The sequence below is a fragment of the Podarcis melisellensis genome (assembly GCF_964234715.1).
Source record: "Podarcis melisellensis genome assembly, chromosome: 6".
NCBI classification, from domain to species: Eukaryota; Metazoa; Chordata; class Lepidosauria; order Squamata; family Lacertidae; genus Podarcis; species Podarcis melisellensis.
Genome location: NC_138538.1, coordinates 13,692,555 through 13,716,568, shown reverse-complemented (window position 1 = coordinate 13,716,568; position 24,014 = coordinate 13,692,555). Strand labels below are relative to the sequence as shown.

Genomic DNA, 24,014 nt, shown 5'->3' with positions numbered 1-24,014 from the left:
CTTTTAGTGGCCAATCTTGATCAAAATTCTGCAATGATAGGGAAAATAATGAGGGTTTTTTGTGTTGCTTTGGGTTTTTTACAGTACAGTGGTACCTTGGGTTACATACGCTTCAGATTACAGACTCTGCTAACCCAGAAATAGTACTTCAGGTTAAGAACTTTGCTTCAGGATGAGAACAGAAATCGGGCTCCGGCGGCAGCGGGACGCCCCATTAGCTAAAGTGGTGCTTCAGGTTAAGAACAGTTTCAGGTTAAGAACGGACCTCCAGAACGAATTAAGTACTTAACCTGAGGTAACACTGTACGTAAGATGAACTTGTGGTGGTCTGGTGCAAATTTTGTGCATCTTCTCATAAAGAAGCACAAAAATGAAATGAAATAAACCAAAACAGTTCTAGGCTAGAAGGGAACTCATAAAAATCTAAACTGCAGTCAGAAGTCATACCTGAAATTTTATCCTCTGGCAGCTTCCTTCAGCTATTGACCAGAGAAGTAATTAACTCCTGACCTTTCATATCTGCCCATAATAGCAACATCCCATTTAGAAACTTGGAGAATCTGCAAGCTGAGTTATAATATAGTTTACTAGGGGGCTATTTATAACTGGTGCTAACAAGGCTTTGCATGCCCTGCTATTTAAAGTTGGGAACCTCATACGTCTAAACACCGCTCTAGAAAACATTTGCCGGAGCAATACACAAATGGAATCAAGTGCTGGTGCTGCACAGTAAAGAGCAAGGGTTGTGAGCCAGGAAGTTATGGGGCCAGAGGTCAGCTTAGCTATTAATTCGCTGGGGTGGCAGCTAGACATCGCCTGTGCCCTGGCCTCATCCCCATTTTACAATTCGGGACGGGGTCAGCAACTGGGGGCCTGCAACAAAATGCTGTGCTGGAGAGTGTTTTGCTACAGGTTCAGGTCACTCAATTCCACCCTCTCCCCACCACATCCCTGGTTTCCTCCAACCATTATTCTATACCACATATTGCATGCTTGGTCCTTTCTAGTCTTTTTGGCCCTCCTCCCCTGCCGTAGGATTTTTTTTTTCTTTTAAAAAAAATAGCTCTGCAAATGTTGGATCGTGCAGACCTTTGTGCTATTTTAGCAACATAAGTAGGGCCACACACAGTCTGAACCACAAAAATAGAAGGAATGATAACTTGGCTTGCCTCTTGTGTGTCTGTCATGGGGTCCCAGCACACAGGAGGCAGTGTTAGAAGCTCAGATTTATAAGCTCCTTAAACCAGGGTTGCAGCCTCCAAAACGGAATGCCTAGTTGCCATTTTTGGGCCAGACGGTTTGAAAGTCTTTTTTGTTATTTGTTTCCTGATTGTGCTAGTTGTTGTCGTTTAGTCGTGTCCGACTCTTCGTGACCCCATGGACCGGAGCATGCCAGGCCCTCCTGTCTTCCATTGCCTCCTGCGGTTTGGTCAAACTCATGCTCGTAGCTTTGAGAACACTGTCCAACCATCTCATCCTCTGTCGTCCCCTTCTCCTTGTGCCCTCCATCTTTTCCAACATCAGGGTCTTTTCCAGGGAGTCTTCTCTTCTCATGAGGTGGCCAAAGTATTGGAGCCTCAGCTTCCAGGATCTGTCCTTCCAGTGAGTACGCAGGGCTGATTTCCTTCAGAATGGAGAGGTTGAATCTTCTTGCAGTCCATGGGACTCTCAAGATTTTCCCCAGCACCAGAATTCAAAAGCATCAATTCTTCGGCGATCAGCCTTTATGGTCCAGCTCTCACTTCCATACATCACTACTGGGAAAACCATAGCTTTAACTATACAGACCTTTGTTGGCAAGGTGATGTCTCTACTTTTTATGATGCTGTCTAGGTTTGTCATTGCTTTTCTCCCAAGAAGCAGGCATCTTTTAATTTCATGACTGCTGTCACCATCTGCAGTGATCATGGAGCCCAAGAAAGTAAAATCTCTCACTGCTGGTAAAACATAACAAATAGAATTCTACAAGGAAGTGTTGCTAGTGTGTGAAAATGGTCAAGATCCATAGACCTCCAGATGGTGGAGATGTCAGGCGCCATCGTGGAGTCTGGGCACCTTTACTTGGTCGCAGGTAGGCGATAGCCAGGTTCAAAATGTTATTGGCACCTGGCTAATTTCGAACTCTGAGCTCAAGCCTCCTGGTAGGTGCACACATCTGTAGGAATAGAAAAGCCCAAGGTACTTTCTGAAATATTTGGAAAACGTTTTGACGTGTCCTTTGTTTCGTCCCGCAGGCCCATTCACAGACGTCGTCACCACGAACTTGAAACTTGGCAACCCTACAGACAGAAATGTGTGCTTCAAGGTGAAGACCACAGCACCACGCAGATACTGCGTAAGACCCAACAGTGGGATTATAGATGCAGGAACGTCAATTAATGTGTCTGGTAAGTTATTCTGACATAACAGCCCCAACATTGCAATGAGCACGGTGATCTCTTATTTAAGGAACCCCATCCATTTCCCCAGGTTTGCTTGCTTAGCCTCCTGGTATAGTAGGACAGCAAACAGAGAAAGGGAGAGATGTTAAGTAAAAGCTCTGTTTTTTATTAATTATGTCGTTTCATTTATGAAGCGTTTCATTAAGGGATAATGAAAAATGAACTTTACAAAGCAGGCAATCCATTTTCGATCATTAATTCTAAAATGATTTAGAGCAAATCTGCTGAACTACAAATACTGCGCAAAACCAATAAGGAATAAAAACTTAAGTGAAAACAGTGAGGTACAAAAAGATAATTATTATAGAAAAATAATGGTTCCGTTAGCAAATGAGGAGGACTCAGTAGCAAATGGTGAATACTGTATTTTCTGGCGTATAAGACTACTTTTTAACCCAGGGAATTCTTCTCAAAAGTCGGGGGGTTGTCTTATACGCCGGCTACAGCAGCATCTCCTGCAGCAACTCCCCACCAAAGGATAAAACGACAGCAAATTAAATCAGAGGACACCAAGCTCTCTAGATGAAGCAGAAATACACTTGAAAATTGGCCCCAGAAGCCCCCGGCCACTGGAAAGTGGAGCGGATTTCTGAGACGGACTGGAGACTGGTTTTTAAATTTTTATTTGGTGTGTGTTGGAAGAGGGGTAGTCTTATACAAGCGAGTATATCCCAAACACTATATTTCAACTGGAAATGTTGGGGGTCGTCTTATACACCCAGTCATCTTAAACGCCGGAAAATACGGTACATAAAGCTGTTTGACAGTCGAGCTTCTATCTGCTCATACTGTAGCAGCTCTACAGGGTCTCAGAAAGAGGTTTTCCGTATCACTTCCTATGTGATCCTGTTAACTGGAGATAACAGTTTGAACCTGAAACCTTCAGCATGGAAATCTTGTATTATTTTCCAGCTGTTCTGTTGTCTCATTCCCTTGTAGCATGTTAGCCTTACCTGGACAGGACAGTGTGTCCAAACTGGTTAAGAAAGGGTGCCAGTTTCTCAAGCGATGCAAGGCCGTATTTTTAAAGGGCCATGGTTTGTAAGTCAACAACAAACCATGGCTTCAGATGGTAGCTCTATTAAAACAATAGTTTGCTGCTGCTCAATAAATAGTTGGGAGTAGGTGAACTTAGTAGTGACTTGAGTGGAAGATTAAACACATGCTTAAATTAATCTCCTTGATTTCAGGGGGATTTAAAAGTGCCTGGTTTTTGGTAGGTTTGTGCTCTTAGCTAAATACAGGCCTGTTCATCTCTTAACCGTTATCAGTTGATTTTAAGAGCAATTTAACTTCTGGAATAAAACAAGTATACATATATATATGACCTTTTAAGCATGCTAAGTCTGTAGACTTCAGATGCTCAATAGGACAGATGGAAATACTAAATCAATTTGGTTAATGTCTGCCTTAATTAAACTATTGAAAATGTGCTCTTCAGCTACACTTTTATATGCATGAGAATTGCCACTAGTTCCTTGGTGCTCAAAGATCTGATTGCAACTAGAGCCTTATTTTGTAATGCACAAGGCTAGTTCTTGGTACACTTTTCTGCAATTATTTCTTACAAACAAATGCATGCAGTGTCTTTCTCTTCAGCTTTGGGTATTACTCTGATTGGCTGCCAAAAAAGGTTATTTAATTTTTCTTCTTAAAATTTTTGTAGAACTTTGTAAAACTCTTTACTACCCAGTGCATAAAATAGGCAGCTTTTAAACCTGCATTTGAAACTAGGTCTGTTTGTCTCCTGGGTAATGTACCTTTCAGCAAGCATTGCCTGTCAGACTGTGATGACCACCTTTAAGCCATGTTGGCTGTTTCTCTATTGAAAGGGAAGGCTTCACCTGAATGCTTGTTTAAACCTGGCTGATAGCTGCATTGTGAATATCACTAACAAATACAACTGTTTTTGGCCGAAGGAGACTTAGATGGCATCTATAGAATTCTACTGTATTTATGGAATTTACTGAGCAGTCTTATGCAGAAATAATGTGTGTTGTGTTTTGTGGACTTAACTCCCAGGTAGGATTGTAACCTCAAACGTGTAAATGCCTTCTAGAAAGGTATGTGGGGAAGAGAGGTGACAAGATTGACCCCCAAGGGAGGGAGGTATCTGGTCAGAAGGATAGCAGATTTTTCTTACACCTCCCACCACTTCCAGAGTGGTTTTAACAGGCAGTCCCTCTTGCCATGGAACTGTGGGGATTCTGTAGTGCTGGGAGTTGAAAGGAGGTGGCTCTTCCCCTTAAACTAGATTTCCTAGGATTCTTTGAGGGAATCCGTAACTGTTAAAAGTGGTATAATACTGTTTTAAATGTATGCTTTAGATGGGGTCTAGATCAGAGGTCACCAGAACAAGGAAAGCAGCAATTCACAACAGCTTGTGCTCCCGTCATAAAGATGCCAACCTCCTCTAAATGCAAATTACACACACACACACACACACACGGTTTTGAACATCATATATGACTGCAAGTTTACACAGAAATTATCCTCTAATGCAGTAGATTGTCTTACACAACAATTTTCATACTGAACATTTTGGAAGAGTAAGACCTTGTCCAGCAAAGGCATTTCACTCATTCCAAAGGAGAAGACCTTTCCATAGGATGTTCTTCGATGTTCCCTCAGATTTTCTCCCCCTTTCCGTTGTAAAAATGGGGGGAGCCTGGGAGGGAGGAAATGAAGAAATCCCCTTCCCCCTGAACATTTCCAGTCCTTTTGTCTACTTCAGGAATAGAGAATCTGTGACTCTTTTGATGATGATGATGATGATGAACTGCAGCTCCCTTCATCCCAAACGGTTGGCCATTTTAGGCTGATAGGGATATGGAATCGTAGAATTGTAGAGTTGGAAGTGACCTCAAGGGTCATCTAGTCCAGCCCTATGAAATGCAGGAATATGGAGGCCAACAACATCTGGAGGGCCACAGGTTTCTCACCCCCGCTCTGTTCCTACCACCAGTTCCCAAATGCCTGTGGCAGACTTTTTCTCTGCCTAGCGGAAACCCGTTAAAACTTCAGCAGACTTGAGCATTTATACTCTGTTCCCTACAGGCAGTGGTGTGGGCTTTCCAGAAAATTTTGAATCGGAAAATGTTCCGGAAAATTTCCTGTGCAAGTTAGGATAATTTCCATATCATAATTTGCCTCAGAAAACTTTCTGATGTAATTTATCATGTCAGTTTTACTTGCATTTAGTAAACAAAACTAAAAATGTAAAGCTGCCAAGTTTGCCTAATGCCAAATTTGTGATTGGCATCCATTCCTTGGTGATACTGAATATATGAAGCATTTTTTTAAAAAAAATTCCCAGCAAAATAGAGCTGTGGAAAATTTACTGTGGGTAAATGCCTCTGGGTGGGCCTCCACCAGGCAGATAACCCAGAGCTCTCATGTACAGTAATTTGTACATTATATATGACTACAGGTTTACACAGAAATTAAAAATAAGAACCCTATTATATAAATTAAAATTAGTGTCTTAAGACAGCCTGATTTGGCAGGCGTTCCTCATTGTGTTCCAGACTACCTTCAACACCAGATGACATTGGATAGGCCATTATTTGTGTTCTTTGTCATCCAATTGTCTCTCACTTTAGGACCCCACCCCTCAAAAAAAGCATGCTTGGAAGAGACAATGCTCACCCCATTTCCACCGTCATTTGGATATATATTCTCAGTGGCAGTTTTGCAACTTGGGGCTCATATATATTTTTTTCCCCTTAACTTTATTTGCATTAGCCAATGGCCATAGCAACATAAAACAAGCAATATATACAATTAAAAAGACAACAATGGATAAAAAGGACAATCAAATGATCAAGACTATCGTTCAGATAGTGGCCCTTAATCTCATTGCATCCTCGATAAACCTAGCAACCTTTGCTGTTGTCTGATCATTTTGATCTGATAACAGAAAGAACAATGTGGCCGCAGATGGGCGGCCTGGGACGGTGAGTAGGAGTGGGGTGATGATCTCATTCCTCAGGTCTTTATAAAGGGGACAGGACAGGATGGGGCTCATATTTATATACTAATTGCTTGCTCGGGTAGAGGATAAAGAGGTGGTTTGTGGGGGGTTGTAAACTAACTTATTGCACAAAGGTAAAATTCATATCCATTGCGCTGTCCTTTTTCCACTTCCTTTTTTTCTGCTCCCCACTGGCCATGTGACCCACTCCCCCGAAAAATAAAAGGAAGGAAATGATGGCCCTCTGGCAGAAAAAAAAAAATATGTCCCCACCCCTGTTCTGAACCTTCCTCCTTCAGTTGCACATGTGTTAATGGAAGAAGGCCTGAGAAACCAGAGTTTCAGCCGCTTTGTCAGGTTTTTCACATGGGAGTTCTTGGTTCTGCCACAAGTGAAGGGGGTGGGGGTTTCTCATGCTTTGTCTTTCACAGAATGACGTGGCATTTAATTGTTAGCTGGCTGAATCAGTAATGCACTTAAAAGAGTCCATTTCCAGGACTGAAGCTGCAGGATGCAGGGATAATCAATACACTTTCAGCCAAGCAAAGGGCGGCTATACCCCTCAAAGCTAGCACGGCCATTTCCATCTCTCCTCCTGGTGTTTGCTGGTTTAATTCTGCTTCGTAGCTCCCCATATTTCCCACCTGTGCTGCACCTTTAAGCAGCTTATTTCTAGCGTCCTTGGGAGCATGTGGTCTTAATTTCGCGCACGGCCTTCTGCAAAGCATGCTTTAATTAATACTTGTTTACTTTTTATCCTGCACAGCCCCCAAGGGCTCGTAGCTAAGACCATAAAATAAACTTGGGATGACAAAGCATCTAATTGAAAGCTCTTCTGAATACCGTATTCCAGCTACTGCCTCCACCCTTCTCTCAGCTGGACCAGAGCTACCAAGAGCCAGCCCAGAAGAAGACTTTATTATTATTTTTTCACAGCGCTGCATGATGTTGCCTAGGCTCTGGTGAGATTCCAAGGGAAGGGAGTTCCATAACTGGAGCAGCTATCGAGAATGCCTCTGTGCAGATCAGCAGACAGGAATGGGGCAAACCTCAGTGCTGTCAGCAGGGTTGGAGATTATGTCACAACACGACAGGGTGTTATCCGTTGCATATCTCCTTACAGATAGTGGTAAAAGCAGGCTCCAAGGAGAGCACTTTTTTTTATTAAGGGACAGCCTCTAGAGATCTGTCTGGAGCTTGCATGTACAGTGGTACCTCAGGTTACAGACACTTCAGGTTACAGACTCCACTAACCCAGAAATAGTACCTCGGGTTAAGAACTTTGCTTCAGGATGAAAACAGAAATCGCAGGGGCAGCAGGAGGCCCCATTAGCTAAAGTGGTGCTTCAGGTTAAGAACAGTTTCAGGTTAAGAAAGGCCCTCCAGAACGAATTAAGCTCTTAACCCAAGGTGCCACTGTGTAGAGAGACTCTTACCTGCACAAAACTGCAGCAAGATACCGCTTGCAGTTGCTTAATCGAAGATAAACACAACAAGGGAACAGGGCATGACGAAAGGTAATGGCTTCAGACCCAGGATTAAAGTGCAAACTATGGTCAGTCCTCACCGTAAGATAGCATATGAGTGCTAATGTAATGGCTTAATGGTTAGGTCTAGCATGGAAATATCTGTTCCTAAAAAACGGAGGAAGGGGAGTGCTACCCCATGGCAGGAGCTCAGTTAAGCATTTAGCATGCAAGGAACTGTGTGCATCTGGAGTGGCTGAAACCAGAATCCATCTTAATGTCAGGTTGATCAGATGTCAGCTTGCCATACAGCTGGCAAGCCAAATATTGTACGCAGGCCGTTACTGCTTGCGGTTTCACTGTTTTGATCATGGAATCATAGAACTGGAAGGGACCATCTAGTCCATCTAGGGGACCATCTAGTCCAACGCCCTGCAATGCAAGAATTTGTTCCCCAATGTGGGGCTCGAATGCACGACTCAGAGATTAGGAGTCTCATACTCTACTGACAGATTTTCCAAGCAGCAGCTGTTATTTCTGTATTTTGAAGGTTCTGATATTTTATAGATGTTTATGGTGATTTATAGGGATGCGGGTGGCGCTGTGGGTTAAACCACAGAGCCTAGGGCTTGCCGATCAGAAGGTCGGTGGTTCGAATCCCCACGATGGGGTGAGCTCCCGTTGCTTAGTCCCTTCTCCTGCCAACCTAGCAGTTCGAAAGCATGTCAAAGTGCAAGTAGATAAATAGGTACCTCTCTGGCAGGAAGGTAAACGGCATTTCTGTGCACTGCTCTGGTTCTCCAGAAGCGGCTTAGTCATGCTGGCCACATGATCCGGAAGCTGTACACCGGCTCCCTCGGCCAATAAAGCGAGATGAGCGCCGCAACACCAGACATAAAACATAAAACCTTGCATGGACAGACATGTTATTTGGATGATGCCCCAAGGTCTGAGTCTCCCTTACTGAGTTATCATGGGGCTCTCGTGTGATCTCGTTTCTGTCCTCGGTCTCAGCTGACATGCACTAGGGTTCCTTAGCATCACGATGGTTAGCAGCAGAAATCATGCAATAAATTTTAGACGATGCCGCTTAGAAATGCAGCTCGCTCTTCTTCGCTTCCTTAAAGCTATCCTCAACTGGAATGCAAATTGCCCGGGAGAGAATCCCTATCTGTTGGGACTCTGGAGTCCGTTGCATGCCTGCACTTCAGTTTCTTAGGAAATGGCTGGTGTATTAACAGCACTGTCAGCACATCCGTTGTGCACGTTCTTGTGATTTGTCATGGAATTGCTTAACTCAGCCCTTTTTCCCTTTCAGAGTGTTTCGCTGCACTGCTCTTGCTATAATTGTCTCTTCTCAAGTTCCCCTGATGGAAGGAAGGGTGGGGTCTTCAGAAGACTCTGGGAGCCTTTGGATTCCAGAATGAAAGAATACAAGTGGAACCTGCAGTAAAAAAAAAAAATTCATTGTGGAGTCCTTCTAGCCAGGGTGCCAGGCAACCATTCAGGACACTCCAGGAAGCTCCCTCCCCACTTCCTGATTTTTCTGTTTCTCGCACTCTTACACTCAGTCCTCATTGGATTCCTTGAGTGCTGACAAGGATGATTGCAGACAGGTCTCCTTGAATAGAAGAGCCTTTTCAGGCTGGGACACCCCAGAGACTCACCTGGCACCAAACGTCTCCCCCCCCCCAACCTGTTTATTTGCCCTGGCCCTTCAGTTTCCAGGTTTCGCTAACATTTATGGATTTTACTGGTTCTGCTGCTTTGGTTAAACTGGAGGGGGGCGTAGATAAATGTTTAAATACCTGCTTTTTAAAAACTACTTAGGACGTTGCTACAACTGGCGAAATTCGACAGTCCCTCTCAGTCTGTTTGTGGTCCTCTGCTTTGATATGTGGTGCCTCCTCTTTTCCTTGGAGAAATCCAAGGAAAGCCACTTTCAGTCCTGATAAGCCATGCAAGGCTATGGTGCCAAAGTCCTTAAAGGGCACCCCAGCCTGAACTGTGGCATTGCCAAGGATGCTAGAGTAGAGCACTGGGAGTGTGTGCTGCAGCCCCGACCACCTCGTGCTTAAAGTAGCACGCAAGCTCACTTGGTTGGAACGTGGTGATGATAACACCATGGTTGCAGGTTCGATCACCGCATCACCATAGTTTCAGGTTCGATCTCCCTGCATCGCAGGGAGTTGGACTAGATGGTTCTCTGGGGGGTCCCAATTCTACAATCCTCTGATTTTGCCTGCTGAAGAATTCTTCAGAACTCAAAAGCTTACTGATTTGCATATCTTGGGATCTCCCTGAGAAATTGCAGACCGTGAGGAACCAGCTTATGCTTTCAAAAGACATCTTTGGATGGGTGCAAATGACTGCCCTGCTACTTAAAGCCGGGGCTGCCCCACAGTGTCCCTGCATAGCTCCTTTCCTCTACCCGGGTCCTTCTTCCCCGCTCCCGGCAGCCACACATCTCTTCGCACTTCCTGTTGGCGTGAAAATCTCTCGGATGCTTCCAATACAAGGGGAAATACAGTAGGGGTTTCCCCCTGTCATAGGTGCATCGGAGTAGAAGTGGATTAGGGCCTGGTGATTTGCAGCAGGAGTTGTGCAATAGGCTCACATCTGTTTATATACCGCTTGCTGTGTGGAGACTGGTGTGCAAGGTCTAATAAGTTGAGCCGGCATATCTGATCTGCAGGAAGTAGAAAAGGCACGTTGAACTGGAATGTGTCCTTGACTATAGAACATTGCATAGATTTTCAGGCAGGGCTTGGCCAAACGTCTCATTGCGACATGCCTGTTGCAAGCCTAGATTCAGCTTTGGAAAAGCTGAATGTTCTGTACTCTTAAAACATGTTTATGTTTTTTTTTTCTTTAAACAAAACGTAGTCTGTTGCTATTAGCAACAACTTAGTATGTGTGCACCCCTTCACATAGTAGCGCAGACTTGGCCTTGTTCTCTTTCCTAGCTTTGGCGTTTCCTTGCTGCATTACTGCACATTCTTTTTACGTAACAAAACCTAAGCTGCTGTAGAAAATCATGGGTTGCTGGACATGGTAATCCTTGCTGTGACTTGCTAGCATGACTTGAGCATGCAGGTTCTGGGCTACAGCTTGTGGTTAGCGAGGGGAGAGAGGAACCAGGAGCCTGGGTTCAGACAACACACTATGCCATAGTTCAGCATACCACGCTGTACAGACAAGTTCCTAAATTTTCCATTCTGGATGTTTTGTAGAATTCCCTCAGCCGTGGTTTGTGCCAGATGCCTGGGGTTCTGACAACTGGTGGAACAGGCAGCAAAGGAATTGTTTATGTCGACAACTCAAATGCTTTACACATTGGCCCTGACTGTAGCAGAAACGACACACAAACCTGTAGCCAGGCTTACGTTCGAATCCAAAGACCTCCCAATTTATTTATTTTTTTGGGGGGGGGGGGGAGATAATTTTACCGGAGACCTCAAACAGAAAAGCTATTATGCCCTCAGATGTACCGTATTTTTCGCTCTATAAGACGCACCAGACCAAAAGACGCATCTAGTTTTTGGAGGAGGAAAACAAGGGAAAAAATATTCTGAATCTCAGAAGCCAGAACAGCAAGAGGGATTGCTGCGCAGTGAAAGCAGCAATCCCTCTTGCTGTTCTGGCTTCTGGGATAGCTGTGCAGCCTGCATTCACTCCATAAGACGCACACACACTTCCCCTTACCTTTTAGGAGGGAAAAAGTGAGTCTTATAGAGCAAAAAATACGGTAATTATCTGTGGATGTTTGTAACTGGAAATGAGGATTAGACCAGGATTTATATGGGAGAAAAGAAGTGATATAAACCAGATGATAATAGTGAAAAATGTGAAATTGAAGAAGTTTCTTTTCTTCAGGGGTGACTGTCTAGGTCACTAAACTACAACTCTATAAACTACAACTAAACTACATTGGCCATGTTGGGTGGGGCTCGTGGGAGTTATAGTTTAGCAGCCTCTGGAGGGATGCAACGTAGTCGCCCTGAAAATTGCAGGTAGATAAGGACATTTTGTGTATGAACTCGAGGCACATACAATCACCCATTTTTCCTTGATGTGGACACAGAAGCACTGCTTTTAGCTGCTAGGGAGGACTCTACTGTAAGGTGTGTCGCTATGGGAGGGGTGCAGTCAACAGGAGAGTCCCTGCTATTCCCTCAGCTCATTGAAGAGGAGAGGGCATTTGTTTGATTATCCTTGCAGCAAAGCATTTCTGCGCTCTTCCCTCCATGCATGAGGAGGCATGAAGCATCTGTCTTAACGGTTTGTAAAAAGAAGTAACGGCTTCCCATTTTTCAGAGGTGAGAACCTGGTCTCTGCAAACAATAGCTTATTGGGGTAATTTGAGTAAATGCCACCCAAGAAATAACATTCCTACACAAAGTGGATGTATTTCTAACCGCATTCCCTTCTCCCATTCAGCAGTCACGACAAATGCCCTTGCGCTGCACAAGTCTGTAGCTTGCAAGTATAAAAAAGCTCAAGCATTTTCACTGTGCAACTGGGGTTAAGCTTCTGAAACTAATGTTGTGGTGCTCCCAGCTTCCTTGCATCTATCGACTCTGCCAGGAATTGCTTCCGGGGACGAGCAAAGATGCACTCATGGCAATAAATGGCTGCGGTTCTAATGGCAATGATTTCTCTTTTCAGTGATGCTACAGCCTTTTGATTACGACCCTAACGAAAAAAGTAAACACAAGTTCATGGTTCAGTCGATGTTCGCACCCCCCGATACTTCAGACATGGAAGCAGTAGTGAGTATTGAGAAATGGCTCTTCAAGGTGCTGTGTTGTTTTTCTTCTGTGTGAATAACATGGCAGAAAGCCTTTTAACAAGAGCCGCCGAGTTGTTTAAAGGGCACAGTGTAATAGCGAGACAAGGCGGAGCACCTAGCGGTATAAAAGGGGGTGGGGGCTTGGACTGGAAGTCAGACAACCTTCAAGAAATGAAAATTGAAATAGACAATCTGGATACCTTTGATTGAACTGGCAGTCTTGCTGAGAGCGCCGATGCCTCAAGATTCATGGAGGTCTGTTGAGGAGAAATCTTAATTTGCTCACTTATTCACTTCAGGAAAACAAGTTAGGCAACTGGACTTTGCAAGCATATTTGAGCTGTATCCTGCTAACACATTATCTTGGTGCAAGGACTTTCCCAGGTGCAATGGAACTTCATCCCCTCTCGTCCCCACATGCGTACCCTAAATCTGTTCTGGGGGGCGGGGTGTGTGCTTTTTTAAAATTTTGCAAAAACAGATCCCAGGTTTTTTCTTCCTTAAAAGATGAAGAAACAAAACAAATCCCTCCCTCCCTCGCCCACAGCTTCCAACATTTCTGGACATTGTACATCTCTAGCATGAACCAAACCAGCAAGAGGGATTTGTAAATAATGTTGGCCCTGTGGCATGCTTGAACGCCGCAAGTGCACTGATGTCACCCCCACATCTAGAATACCCTTACAGCATAATGTAGGAATGGTGTGGCTTCGTATTCTCTGCAGAGGAAGGCAGTGCTGGCTGAGCCACATCGGAAAATTCAGGGTACCCTTATCCATATTAGGTTGTGGTTAATACCTATGGATTCTGCATCTGCTGCTAGAGTTGGATGGTATCGCTGTGAAAAGTACAGATGAATCTTGCCCAGCGGCAAGGTCTACAATTTATTTATGCACGTTTATTTACTTCAGTATTTACGGACGGCCTTTCAGGGATTAACTCTCCGAAAGTGGCTCACGGCATATTAGCATAGGGTTATATCCAACGAAGTCATTCCGTTCGTGCAAGAATATCTTGTTTGTGCAACAGGACTTTCTCTTCCTCTTCTCATGTTGCCGACCCCGCCCCCCCAGATCTGTTCTGTGGGTTCCCCCAATTCTCCCAAGCAGGTTGTAGGCCATGGGGAGATCAGAGGGGAGGGGGAGTTCCATTACACAAGTGGAACCCCTCTTGATAACGGGGCAACTTCATTGCATACAACCAGTGATGTTCACTCATAATGTAATTGCCAACAACAAATCTTCAATCAGTAAAGCACGAAAGCAGCTGCAAAATATTCTAATAGCAGCAGGAGAGCAGTAGAAATACAAAAAAAAAAAGCAGCAAAGCCTAAGATTGTAAAAAGAATGCCAATTACATTGAAAAAGCTAAAATGTTTTTTGGAACCAAAACAAGAATATGTGGATCAGTTGTATAAATAGCATGTCCCTTTGACCCTAGCTGGTAGCATTAAAATATATTTAACTCTTAAAGTATGGTCCTGACCATGAACTTTGAATGAACGGTGCTTATGAGAACTGGTCAACAGACCAAAATACCCCTTGAATTGAGCAGAAGCCATTTTAAATAATCTGGAAGGCAGTTGCCAGTGTCCTAATAACCCTCTCTCTCACACACAAATTGAAAATGACAGCATTTACCCGTTCTTTAATTTGCAAACTTGCTATCTAGGGGGTGCCACCTCTGTGGGAGGCTGTGGTTAATCCCCGTGGCTTGCATTTGTGAAGGATTTTGCCCTTTACCAGAAGCAAACAGCCCTGCTGCTTGCGATGTTCAGATTGCTTCTGGGGCACATTGCATGCAACCCACAGCCAAGCACAATAGGTGGAACCAGTTGGCCTAGCTAAGAGCAGTCCCACTGCATTTTTGCTCAATGGCATGTACTCCTCGTGGGAAACAAAAAGTTATGCAAGTAGAACTAGCCTGTGCAGTTCGCCCTGTGCCATCTGGGAGCACACTGTGTGAGTGTTCCATCCAAATGCTCACTGTTTGCCAATAAGCCAAGCCAAAATCTGGAGGAGCAAGCCTCACCCCTTTCTCCCCAGGCAAATCCCTCTTATCCAAGTGGATAGCTCAACTTGTTAGAGCAGAGTGCTAATAAGGGCAAGGTTGCAGGTTCAATCCCCGCATGGGACAGCTGTGTATTCCTGCATTGCTGTGGGTTGGACTAGATCAGGGGTCAGCAACCTAAGGCCCATGGGCCAGAAGTGGCCCGTGGAGGTCGTTTGACCAGCCCACAAGCCGCCCGTGAACCAAGGTGCGCTGAACCAGCGTGGCGACTCGCTTCCGCGGCACTGAAAATCGTGTCTGCGCAGGTGCAGGCATCAAAATCGCGGGGGTGCACGCGATCGATCCAGCCCACGGAGGGATTTCCGTGGGACCGATGCGGCCCAGGCAAGATAAACCTTGCTGACCCCTGGATTAGATGATCCTTCCAACTCTGCAGTTCCATGATTCTCCCTGCCCAAATCCGCTAGCAAAGAGTTGCATGGAGCGGTGGGCATGCGCCAGCCAGCTCTAATTCAACACCCACCCCACCATTCCTGCTTCAAAGCAGAGAAGGCCTAGGGAGCGGGGAGGGGGGCACTTTGGCACTTCATAGTCAAGTCTCTTCGAGTGGAAAGATAGCAGGCGTCCCTGCACGACTTCCCAGCTATCTTCGCCCATCTCTGCAGCGTCACAGTCGGAGGGAAACGCTGGCTGTTCATCACATTCAGCAGAAGATGACACCATTCTTGTCATGGCTGGGAGATTCATTAAAGCCTGTTATTGGCCCTTCTGAAACTTTCTCAGAAGTGTTTCAGAATGCTAGATAGACTTCCTTATTTATTTATTTTTTACGAATGATCCATGAAATAGGGGGTTTCACTTTGCTTCTGGAAGGTATCTTGGACATTGGAGAGACATCGGGGAAACAAACTGCGTAGTACTGAAGAAGACTTAATTCTTTTAAAATTAACTTTTTCTTCTGTTCTGTGTGTTTTAGTGGAAAGAAGCAAAGCCAGAGGAACTCATGGATTCAAAACTTAGATGTGTGTTTGAGCTGCCGGCAGAAAACGATAAACCCGTGAGTGCAATTGTTGCTTTCTGTACTTGACACAGCTGCTTATAAGTAAAAGGTAGTGTCTAAAATATCTAGACTCTTAAACCAGCTATATATTTCAAGGCCCAAACATAAGGCTGTGGTTTATTCAGAAACTATATTAAATGTTCAAAACAAATCTTCCCAGCAAAGAGGCACTTTTATAGTCAATTTAAAATATTTTCGTAGATTATAATAAAATTGATTTAAACATGATCGATTTACTGTGGGTGAAGCTGATTTTCTTCAGTATGTTCCCTGCTTTTTCTTCTCTCACACAGAATCATGTCATGGGCACATCATTACTAAAGCTGCACCTGTGCTTTACATAGGATTGTGCATTGCAATTCTGCAGTCACAGCCATGCCTTTAGATATATGGTGGTGGTTTTTCTGGCGCTTAGTCCTCTAACAGTGTAAAAGGTGGAATTACAGCATATTGCACTAGAGTAGCCTTATGGATTCCAGGTTTCTGCTTTTCCCCTTTTAATCTGTAAAAGTTGTAATGGCAGGAGACTAGGCAGCAAATAGTAGCTTTAGCCATTGCTCTTAGTATTCCAGATTGTGATGCAATTTCAGCGTCAGATAAGAAATAGAACGTTCCACAAGTTGCCAAGGAAGGCTGTGTTTAGCTTAACTGCTGCCTCCTGCACTGTTTTCGCTGCGTTTGCAGCACCGAAGTGACCTCAAGCCTGGGCGGTGTATATGGAGGTCCTGGGCTGCCCAGAGAACAAGTCACTGCTGTGGTCCAAAGGAAAGCAGAGCAATACATTTAGCACCAGCTTGGCTGCAGGAGTTGCCGGAAAGAGGCATACAAGACGCCATCCAACTGCCTTAGGGACTGCACTCTGGATTTGTGTAGGGTTTATTCCTTAGCCTTCTCCTGAAGATGTCTCATAACGCAGTGGAGGCCTAGGATCATAGTTTTCCATCTAGATGGGCTACCTCACCAGCTTGACACAGGACACTTCCAACAATCTGAGAGGTGTTCCTGGACACTTCTGGCTTTGCTTTTTGAACACATAAATACCCTTGTGCCTGGCTGGTCGCTCAGATCTTTGGGCCCTGTTTGTAATCGCACTTGTCACCCATTGCAAAATGGGTGCAATGAGCAACCCATGTTTAGAACTTGGGTCATTGTGTACTATGTGAAAAATAATGAAGGCTGGGAACTATTGAGAGAATAATTAAGGGGTCTGGGCAGTTGTAATGGGCAGTGATTACAAATATCCCTAGAAACTTAATACTCCTTTTACTAAAGCACTAACATTAAGACTTCAAGTAGAATAGGTATCTGTAGGAGGCTCTTGGCATCTCTGTCTCTCACACAAGCACAACTCTCCATCTAGCAACCCAGAGATGAGGGAACAGTAGTTGGGGCAATGGGATTTCAAAAATAGTCATAGATACAGTATTCAAAATGTTCCGGCTCCCAGGGACTGATGGGAGTTGTAGTCCAAAACATCGGGAATGTACTAGGTTGGGGAAGGCTGACTGAGATTGTTGGCTGTCCTAAGTGCTTTGTAAAGAGTGGAATGATAGGATTTGAAGTGCCCTCAATGAAAACAAACCTCCTGTTGTTGTTGTTTTTGTCTCAACAGCATGATGTAGAAATAAATAAAATTATATCCACAGCTGCAACAAAGACAGAATCTTCTGTAATGTCTAAATCATTAAGTTCTTCTTTGGATGACAGCGAAGTTAAGAAAGTAATGGAAGAATGTAAGAGGCTTCAGTTAGAAGTTCAGAGGTTACGAGAGGAGAATAAACAATTTAAGGTAAGGTCAGCCTGCTGACACTTAGGACAAAGTTAAAGTATTGGCATGTATTGCAAACTGCCTGGCATAGTTGTGTTTTTGTTGGGCGTTCAATAACAGCTGGGGATTTGTTTCATGCTGGTTCACACATTACTCCTAAGTAACAGAGGTGCACTCAGCTAAACTATTGTGCTGGTGGAGGCCAGTACAAGGATTCCTGCTTGTACAACAGGAATTCTGCCCTCTCCTTCCCTGCCAGGGCTGGGGGAACTCCAAGAAGAGATTTAGGGGGTGCCGGGGGGGGGGGAGAGGCAGAAGCTTCCCTCTCGCAAGGAAAATCCTTGCACTGGTGCAGCCTACATAGAATACAACCCATAGTTTGTTTTAAGTCATTCATTATGTTGGGTGCTGCCATGCTGTGTCTCCCAGTACAAACAAGACACGGTATGGTTTGTGCCATCGGATACTATAGCTTGTTTGTTTCCAACAAACCACAAGCGGTAGGCCAGAAATAAGCTGAGGTTCGTTGTCTTTGGCTTACTTCTAGTTTACTGATCATGGTTTGTTTGACATAAACCACAATCCGGGTTCACACGATAAGCCGTACCATGCTTGTTCTGGGGTATGGCATATTGGGAGAAGGTGAGCAGCAGGAATATTCACAATTAAGCCATGGCTTAAAACAAACAATAGCTTTTTGTTGTTTTAACCTAGCCTTACCCTGATCTATTAAGGGACGCGGGTGGCACTGTGGGTTAAACCACAGAGTCTAGGACTTGCCGATCAGAAGGTCGGTGGTTCGAATCCCCAAGACGGGGTGAGCTCCCGTTGCTCGGTCCCTGCTCCTGCCAACCTAGCAGTTCGAAAGCATGTCGAAGTGCAAATAGATAAATAGGTACCGCTCCGGCGGGAAGGTAAATGGCATTTCCGTGCGCTGCTCTGGTTCACTAGAAGCAGCTTAGTCGTGCTGGCCACATGTCCCGGAAACTGTACGCCGGCTCCCTCGGCCAATATAGCAAGATGAGCGTCGCAACCCCAGAGTCGGTCACGACTGGACCTAACGGTCAGGGTTCCCTTTACCTTTACTCTGATCTATTGTTGTGTATTAGACAGTTGTTAGCCACTCTAGGTGCCTTTTGGCCAGAGAACAGGGCAGAAATTATTTGAGTGAATCTGTGAATTTGGTTAATGGATAAAATCCACCGCAGTAGTGAATGACGGCAAAATGAGTAACTAGCAAGCTTAAGTAGAAGACTTGGGGTTTTTTAAACCATGGTTAATCTGTTAGTAACAGATTGTAGGATCGTGTGCTGTCTTTTCCCATCACTTCCATTCTGGTCCAAATTTCTCCTGGCTGCCCATGGTTTCTTATAGCATTGGCACTTGCATTAACAGAGGTTAGAACTGACTGCAGTTCCTGATCAATCCAGCTTGGGGGGGAGGAACTGTTTTCGGATCCCAGGTTTAGCAGGAACCCTGGTTACATTTTGGGCCTCGCAGAAGAGAGTTTTCTGCTTGGAAAAGGGAGCACATTATCTCACCCCAGATTGTTTACATCTCAGCACAGAATTGCGGCTGAGCTTCTAATGCACACCTCTGCTTGGTGGATTTTTTTTTTAATCTCCATAAATCATCCTTGCTGCAGGAAGAAGATGGACTGCGGATGAGGAAGGCGCCCCAGACAAACCACCCGGGCTTTGCTTCAGCACCTGTTGCGAAGGAAGAGGGGCTTAGCACTAGACTACTCGCCCTGGTGGTCCTCTTCTTCATCATTGGCGTCATTATAGGGAAAATCGCCTTGTAGAGGCAGCATGCTGAGGATTGTAAATTGGATTGATGGATCTGCCATATCATTGGTATTAAATTTATTCATAACAAATGTTTAAAAAAAAAATGTATGACATCTCACAGGTCTTGCCTTTTAAATTTTTACCCCTGCACAAATATAACATTAACATAACATAATCTTCTAGAAAGCATAAAACGTACAAGGAGTTGAGCAGGAGAAGAGAGGCGAGTTGCATCTTGATTGCGAGCAGTGAGGACAAAATCATGTATTTTAACACTATAAAGGTGCATTTTGTGTGTGTGCGTGTGTGGGTTTTTCTGTTTGTTTTTTTAAAGTTAAACTTCAAAGAGTTCTTGGACCTTCATCCCAATTACTGGACTTCTCTTCTTTGGAGGGGGGAAAAGAAAAAGTTCCTCCGTTGAAAAAGAGTAGATCCTTCTGGTTATTTAGAGGTTGGCTTTCAGGCAGGTGAGGTTGATGGCGTTATTGTAAAATAGGCTAACCCACCATTCCTCCTCCTCTTAAATTTTAACAGTTCTGTCAAGTGGGTGTGACTTGGGTCTCAGCAGTGTAACTCCCCAAGCAGCTATTTATTCACCCTGAACTCTCTTTAAGTGCGACCCTGCCTCTCTAGGTCCTGCATCGCAGGAGCTGTGAACCACTAACTGGGCAGCTTGGAAGATGAGGAGGAGAGGGGAGAGAGGACTTGGAGCAGGGTCATGATCCAGAAGGGTGCCAGCAGCACCGGGTTTCTGAAATTTGGCCCTGGCCAGTCTTGTGTATAGAAAAGGGGCGACCAAAAGATTTGGGAGGCTGTAGCAGGAGGAGTGGAAGGCGAGAGGGTCACCCACATGCTTTTTTGCTCCTGTCAGTCTAGCAGTGAGGAAACCTAATTGCCGGTGGTGGTTTGGAAACACAAGGAGCCTACTTTCCAGCTGTGGTCAACTCAACGTGTTGCACCAGATGTGCTCCGATTTGAACTGCGGGTGTGATTTTCTTAGCCAGGCTTTGTAGGAAAGAGGAGCGTTGCAATGAGCCATCGCATTTTGTATCTGAACCCTCCCGTCTTGCTAAAATAGTTTCTTCCTGTCCATCTGTGTTTCCAGTCAAGATGGCATCATGTTTAATGGGGACCATGCACCTCTTGCCTCATCCATCGCATCCTTTTGGCATCCTCCATCAGCAAACCTTTCCTCCTCTGCTTGCACCCTTGGTAGACTCTCACAAGCTTAGCCACATAATGCATTGCACATTGGGGGGGGGGGTCTTTCCGCTTACATGACCTTATTTCAGCCTTTTGCCATTTACCTTCTCGTGAAGCTTTTGGAGATCAGGTTTCTGTCCTGAACCTAGAAGAAAGGCTGTCAGGGATTTGGTCTCCTGGACCTGAGAAGGAATGGGACTTGCTGTTCTGTGCCCATCAGTAGCACAGCTTAGTTCAGTCTCTGGGGCATTCTCCGTTTCTCAACAGCTCAGTTCGAGAGAGAAATAACATGCTCCTCCTTTGCCCATCAGCTGACTTTCTTGAATGGTGCTGCACCAAAGGAAGAAGAGTCTCTTGGACTATAACTGGCTGAAAAGGGGACATGTGCATGGAAGAACTTGGGGGCAAAGGTCATGAATCTTAAGCAACCTGGTTGTCTCGTTTGTGGGACGATAGGTCTAGACCAGCCTTCCTTTCGACCACTCTCCAGCTGTTGCTAGATTCCAGCTCTCCTCATCCCTGACCAATGGCCATGCTGGTTGAGGCTGATGGGGAGTTGGGAGAACAGCAACACCCGCAGGGCACCAGGTTGGGTACGTTTGGTTTAGCACCACTGGTATTAACTTACCAGTCAATGGAAAGCTGAAAGGAGCTGAATGCAGCCCCACTGAACAATGTGGAAAATGCCACTGGACAGTCACCTGTGTGGCAGGTTGCATGGGGCGAGGAGGGTCAATGCCTCTTTCTAAAAGGGGACCAAGCTACTGTTTGCTGTTGGTTCACGTAGCTGAGTTAAAGTCCTTTATATCAAAATGTTTAATGCATATTTAACTTATTTAATACACAGTCAACTCTCAACTTACGTTCCAGGGATAGCTCATGAAGCCAAAATCTCATATACTCAAAACACATAGTCCCTTGGACCTCCAAATGCTCTCCCAAGCTCACTTGCAGTGGCAGATGGGATTGCTGGTGCCCCCCTCTCTTTATATTTTTTTTTGTTTTTAAGTTTAAATGCACATTAAGTTGCAAGTTGACTGTATTTCATCTCATGTTTCCTTTACCGTCGCAGAAGTTTGACTACTGTTATAAATGGTTAAAAAAAAAAGAGAGAAAAGGCACCTGTTCAAAGTTGGTGAATAGAACTAAATTTCCCTTTTGTTGCTGTAGTAACGATGGACTCTTCCTCCTCTTGATGCTTTGGGCACGACATAATTCTCACTTTCGACCATCTAAACATTGGGGGAAACAGCGGTCAGGAAAACTTTTTGTATATAAAAATAAGTCTATGTAGGGGAAAAAAATTAGTAGGAATTAGTTCTATGCTGTTAAAAACAAAAAGACCAATCCTGTTTGACTATGTAGCATCTTTAAAAAAAAAAATCAAATAAATCTACCCCCAAACGAATGGAGTTCCGTCCCTGTTTTGATTGCTTCATTTTGTGCTTCAAAGTGAATTGTCCGTAACGAGACGTTAAGTTGCCTAGTTTTGATGATGGCCACTTTTTCCTAACTTAATTTTATTTCATAACAAGGAGCAACTTAAGTAAGAATGCGACTTAGCTTTTTTTGAAGAGGACAAGTAGAAAAAAAGTCTTATCTACAGAAGTTATGGATGGACAGCATTGAGTTGCTTACAAGTGATCACCACATTAAAATAAAAGTCTGCCACCTAAGATTGCTTCTGCTGTTTGGACCACAGATTTAGATTGGGCCTGCCTGCAGCTTTTACAACCTTCATCTTCCGGGAGTTGACAGTGCTGTCCATCATACCTGTGGTGCTTTTAACCATAGCAGTACTGCTGCAGGAAGTGCAGTTTTCTATGGGTTCATGCTACCGCACAAGTAAAGGCCCACAGCCAAAGAGAACTAGGCCATGAGATTAACCCACAGAAATCAAGGGTGCTTTAGTTGAGATGGCTGCATTGCAGGAGGGATGAACTGAGGATTTGGTCATGTGGAAACTAGCTGCCCCAGTATTAGAGAGGGAGCATCTGGCTTGTCAGTAGTACATGTGAAAAAGGATCTAGGGGTCTGACTCAACATCAGGAAGAGCTTTCTAAGAGCTATTTGACGGTGGGACAGAAGGTTGTGGACTCTCCATCCTTGGACATTTTAGAGCAGGTTGGATGGCCATCTGCCTTGGGTCCTTTAACTGAGATTCCTGCATTGCAGGGGGTTGGACGAGATGACCCTTGGAAATCCCTTCCAACTCTACACTTCTAGGAGTCCATGATTCTAAGAGTTTGCTCGCAGCATTTTCTGTTCAATGAGTATTCTGTGGGTTTTATTTTTCAACGTAAACCGATTCCAAGCACCGCTTCATGCTTCAATCAAAACTGTTACGCATTTATGACCTACTACTGTTTCTCAAATGAAAATGGAAGAAACTGCAAAGGATGTATGCATTTATTTTGGATGGAATAAATAGCAAGAGCTAATTACACACATCTGGTGTCTGTTACGCAGACTGAACACACACACATTCAGATTTGTAGTACCAAATCTGTTTTTAGGGTTTGGTTGTGGGGTGGTTTTTTTAATCCATTTGGACATGGAACCGAGACCTTCGGCATTAATTGGTCTGTCTAAACATTTTGTCTAAATTTTAGAGAACTGAGGATTTGGTCATGTGGAAATTGATTACACTGCTGAAGCCTAGGCGTCAGCCCCGTAAGAAGGAAAACAGACCCTTCCTAGCACTAATAGCAGGTTCTGATGTCTTGCTCCTTGGCTTGGCAAGTTTTTGATGACACGTAGACTTAACTGGTTGTGCTGGCTGGGGTTGCTGGGCTTTATAGCTCCAAACAACTAGCAGGCAAAAAGTTAGCAAAGTGGGACTATACAGAAGGATTAACAACTAGGATTTTTAACTGTGTCTTCTCTTGGCTATTGTATTGTTGAGACTCATCCCAAAGTCACTAAAGATGAGTGGCAGTATATGCATTCAATAAACACAACAAACAAATAAACCACATTTAGTATCTACTGAGTTATGTGGCTTGAGGAACCTCTTAACCACCATTTGGTATTATCAAGCACAGAGCAGCGAATGAACATTGGCTGAAGAAATGCAACTCTGAAGTCTTTGATCATGTAAATCAGTCAGTGAGGACGCTGTTGAGGGCAGCCTTCTACATGGTGGGTAATCTGCCTTGTTTTTGCTTCCCCTCAGTGCACTGCCAGAAGACAGGAAAACATGGCTTTTTGTCAAAGATCTGATTGCCTGCAAGAGGGCCTTTTTTCTATCCTGTCACTAATTACTTCATACACTTTGGCTCTTCCCCACTCCTGTCGTTATCCTGAACGTTCCTCACCCACATGGAATTGGGCTGCAGGTTCTCTCGCCATATCTGTCAAGTGTCCCTTATTTGGTGGGACAGTCCCTTATCCCAGCGCCATGTCCCGCAGCTGTCCCTTACAGATGAGGCTTTGTTTGGCTGCTGGCTGGGCTTTCTGCCTTTGGCTCAGAGGAGCTCAGAAGCTGAACATACCTGTGCCCGGAAAATCC

At 44.6% G+C, this 24,014-nt stretch overlaps 1 protein-coding gene across 1 annotated transcript in view; it reads left to right on the top strand.

The window, feature by feature from the left end:
• VAPB (VAMP associated protein B and C) overlaps nucleotides 1-21,911 on the top strand; it is a 44,367-nt gene extending 22,456 nt beyond the window's left edge. The window contains exons 2-6 of the mRNA XM_081917313.1: nucleotides 2,235-2,387; nucleotides 12,549-12,652; nucleotides 15,659-15,739; nucleotides 17,355-17,531; nucleotides 19,156-21,911. Of these exons, the coding sequence (XP_081773439.1) occupies nucleotides 2,235-2,387; nucleotides 12,549-12,652; nucleotides 15,659-15,739; nucleotides 17,355-17,531; nucleotides 19,156-19,314 (674 nt within the window). The 3' untranslated portion in view covers nucleotides 19,315-21,911. The remainder of the gene's footprint in view (nucleotides 1-2,234; nucleotides 2,388-12,548; nucleotides 12,653-15,658; nucleotides 15,740-17,354; nucleotides 17,532-19,155) is intronic.
• Nucleotides 21,912-24,014: the final 2,103 nt, after the last annotated feature.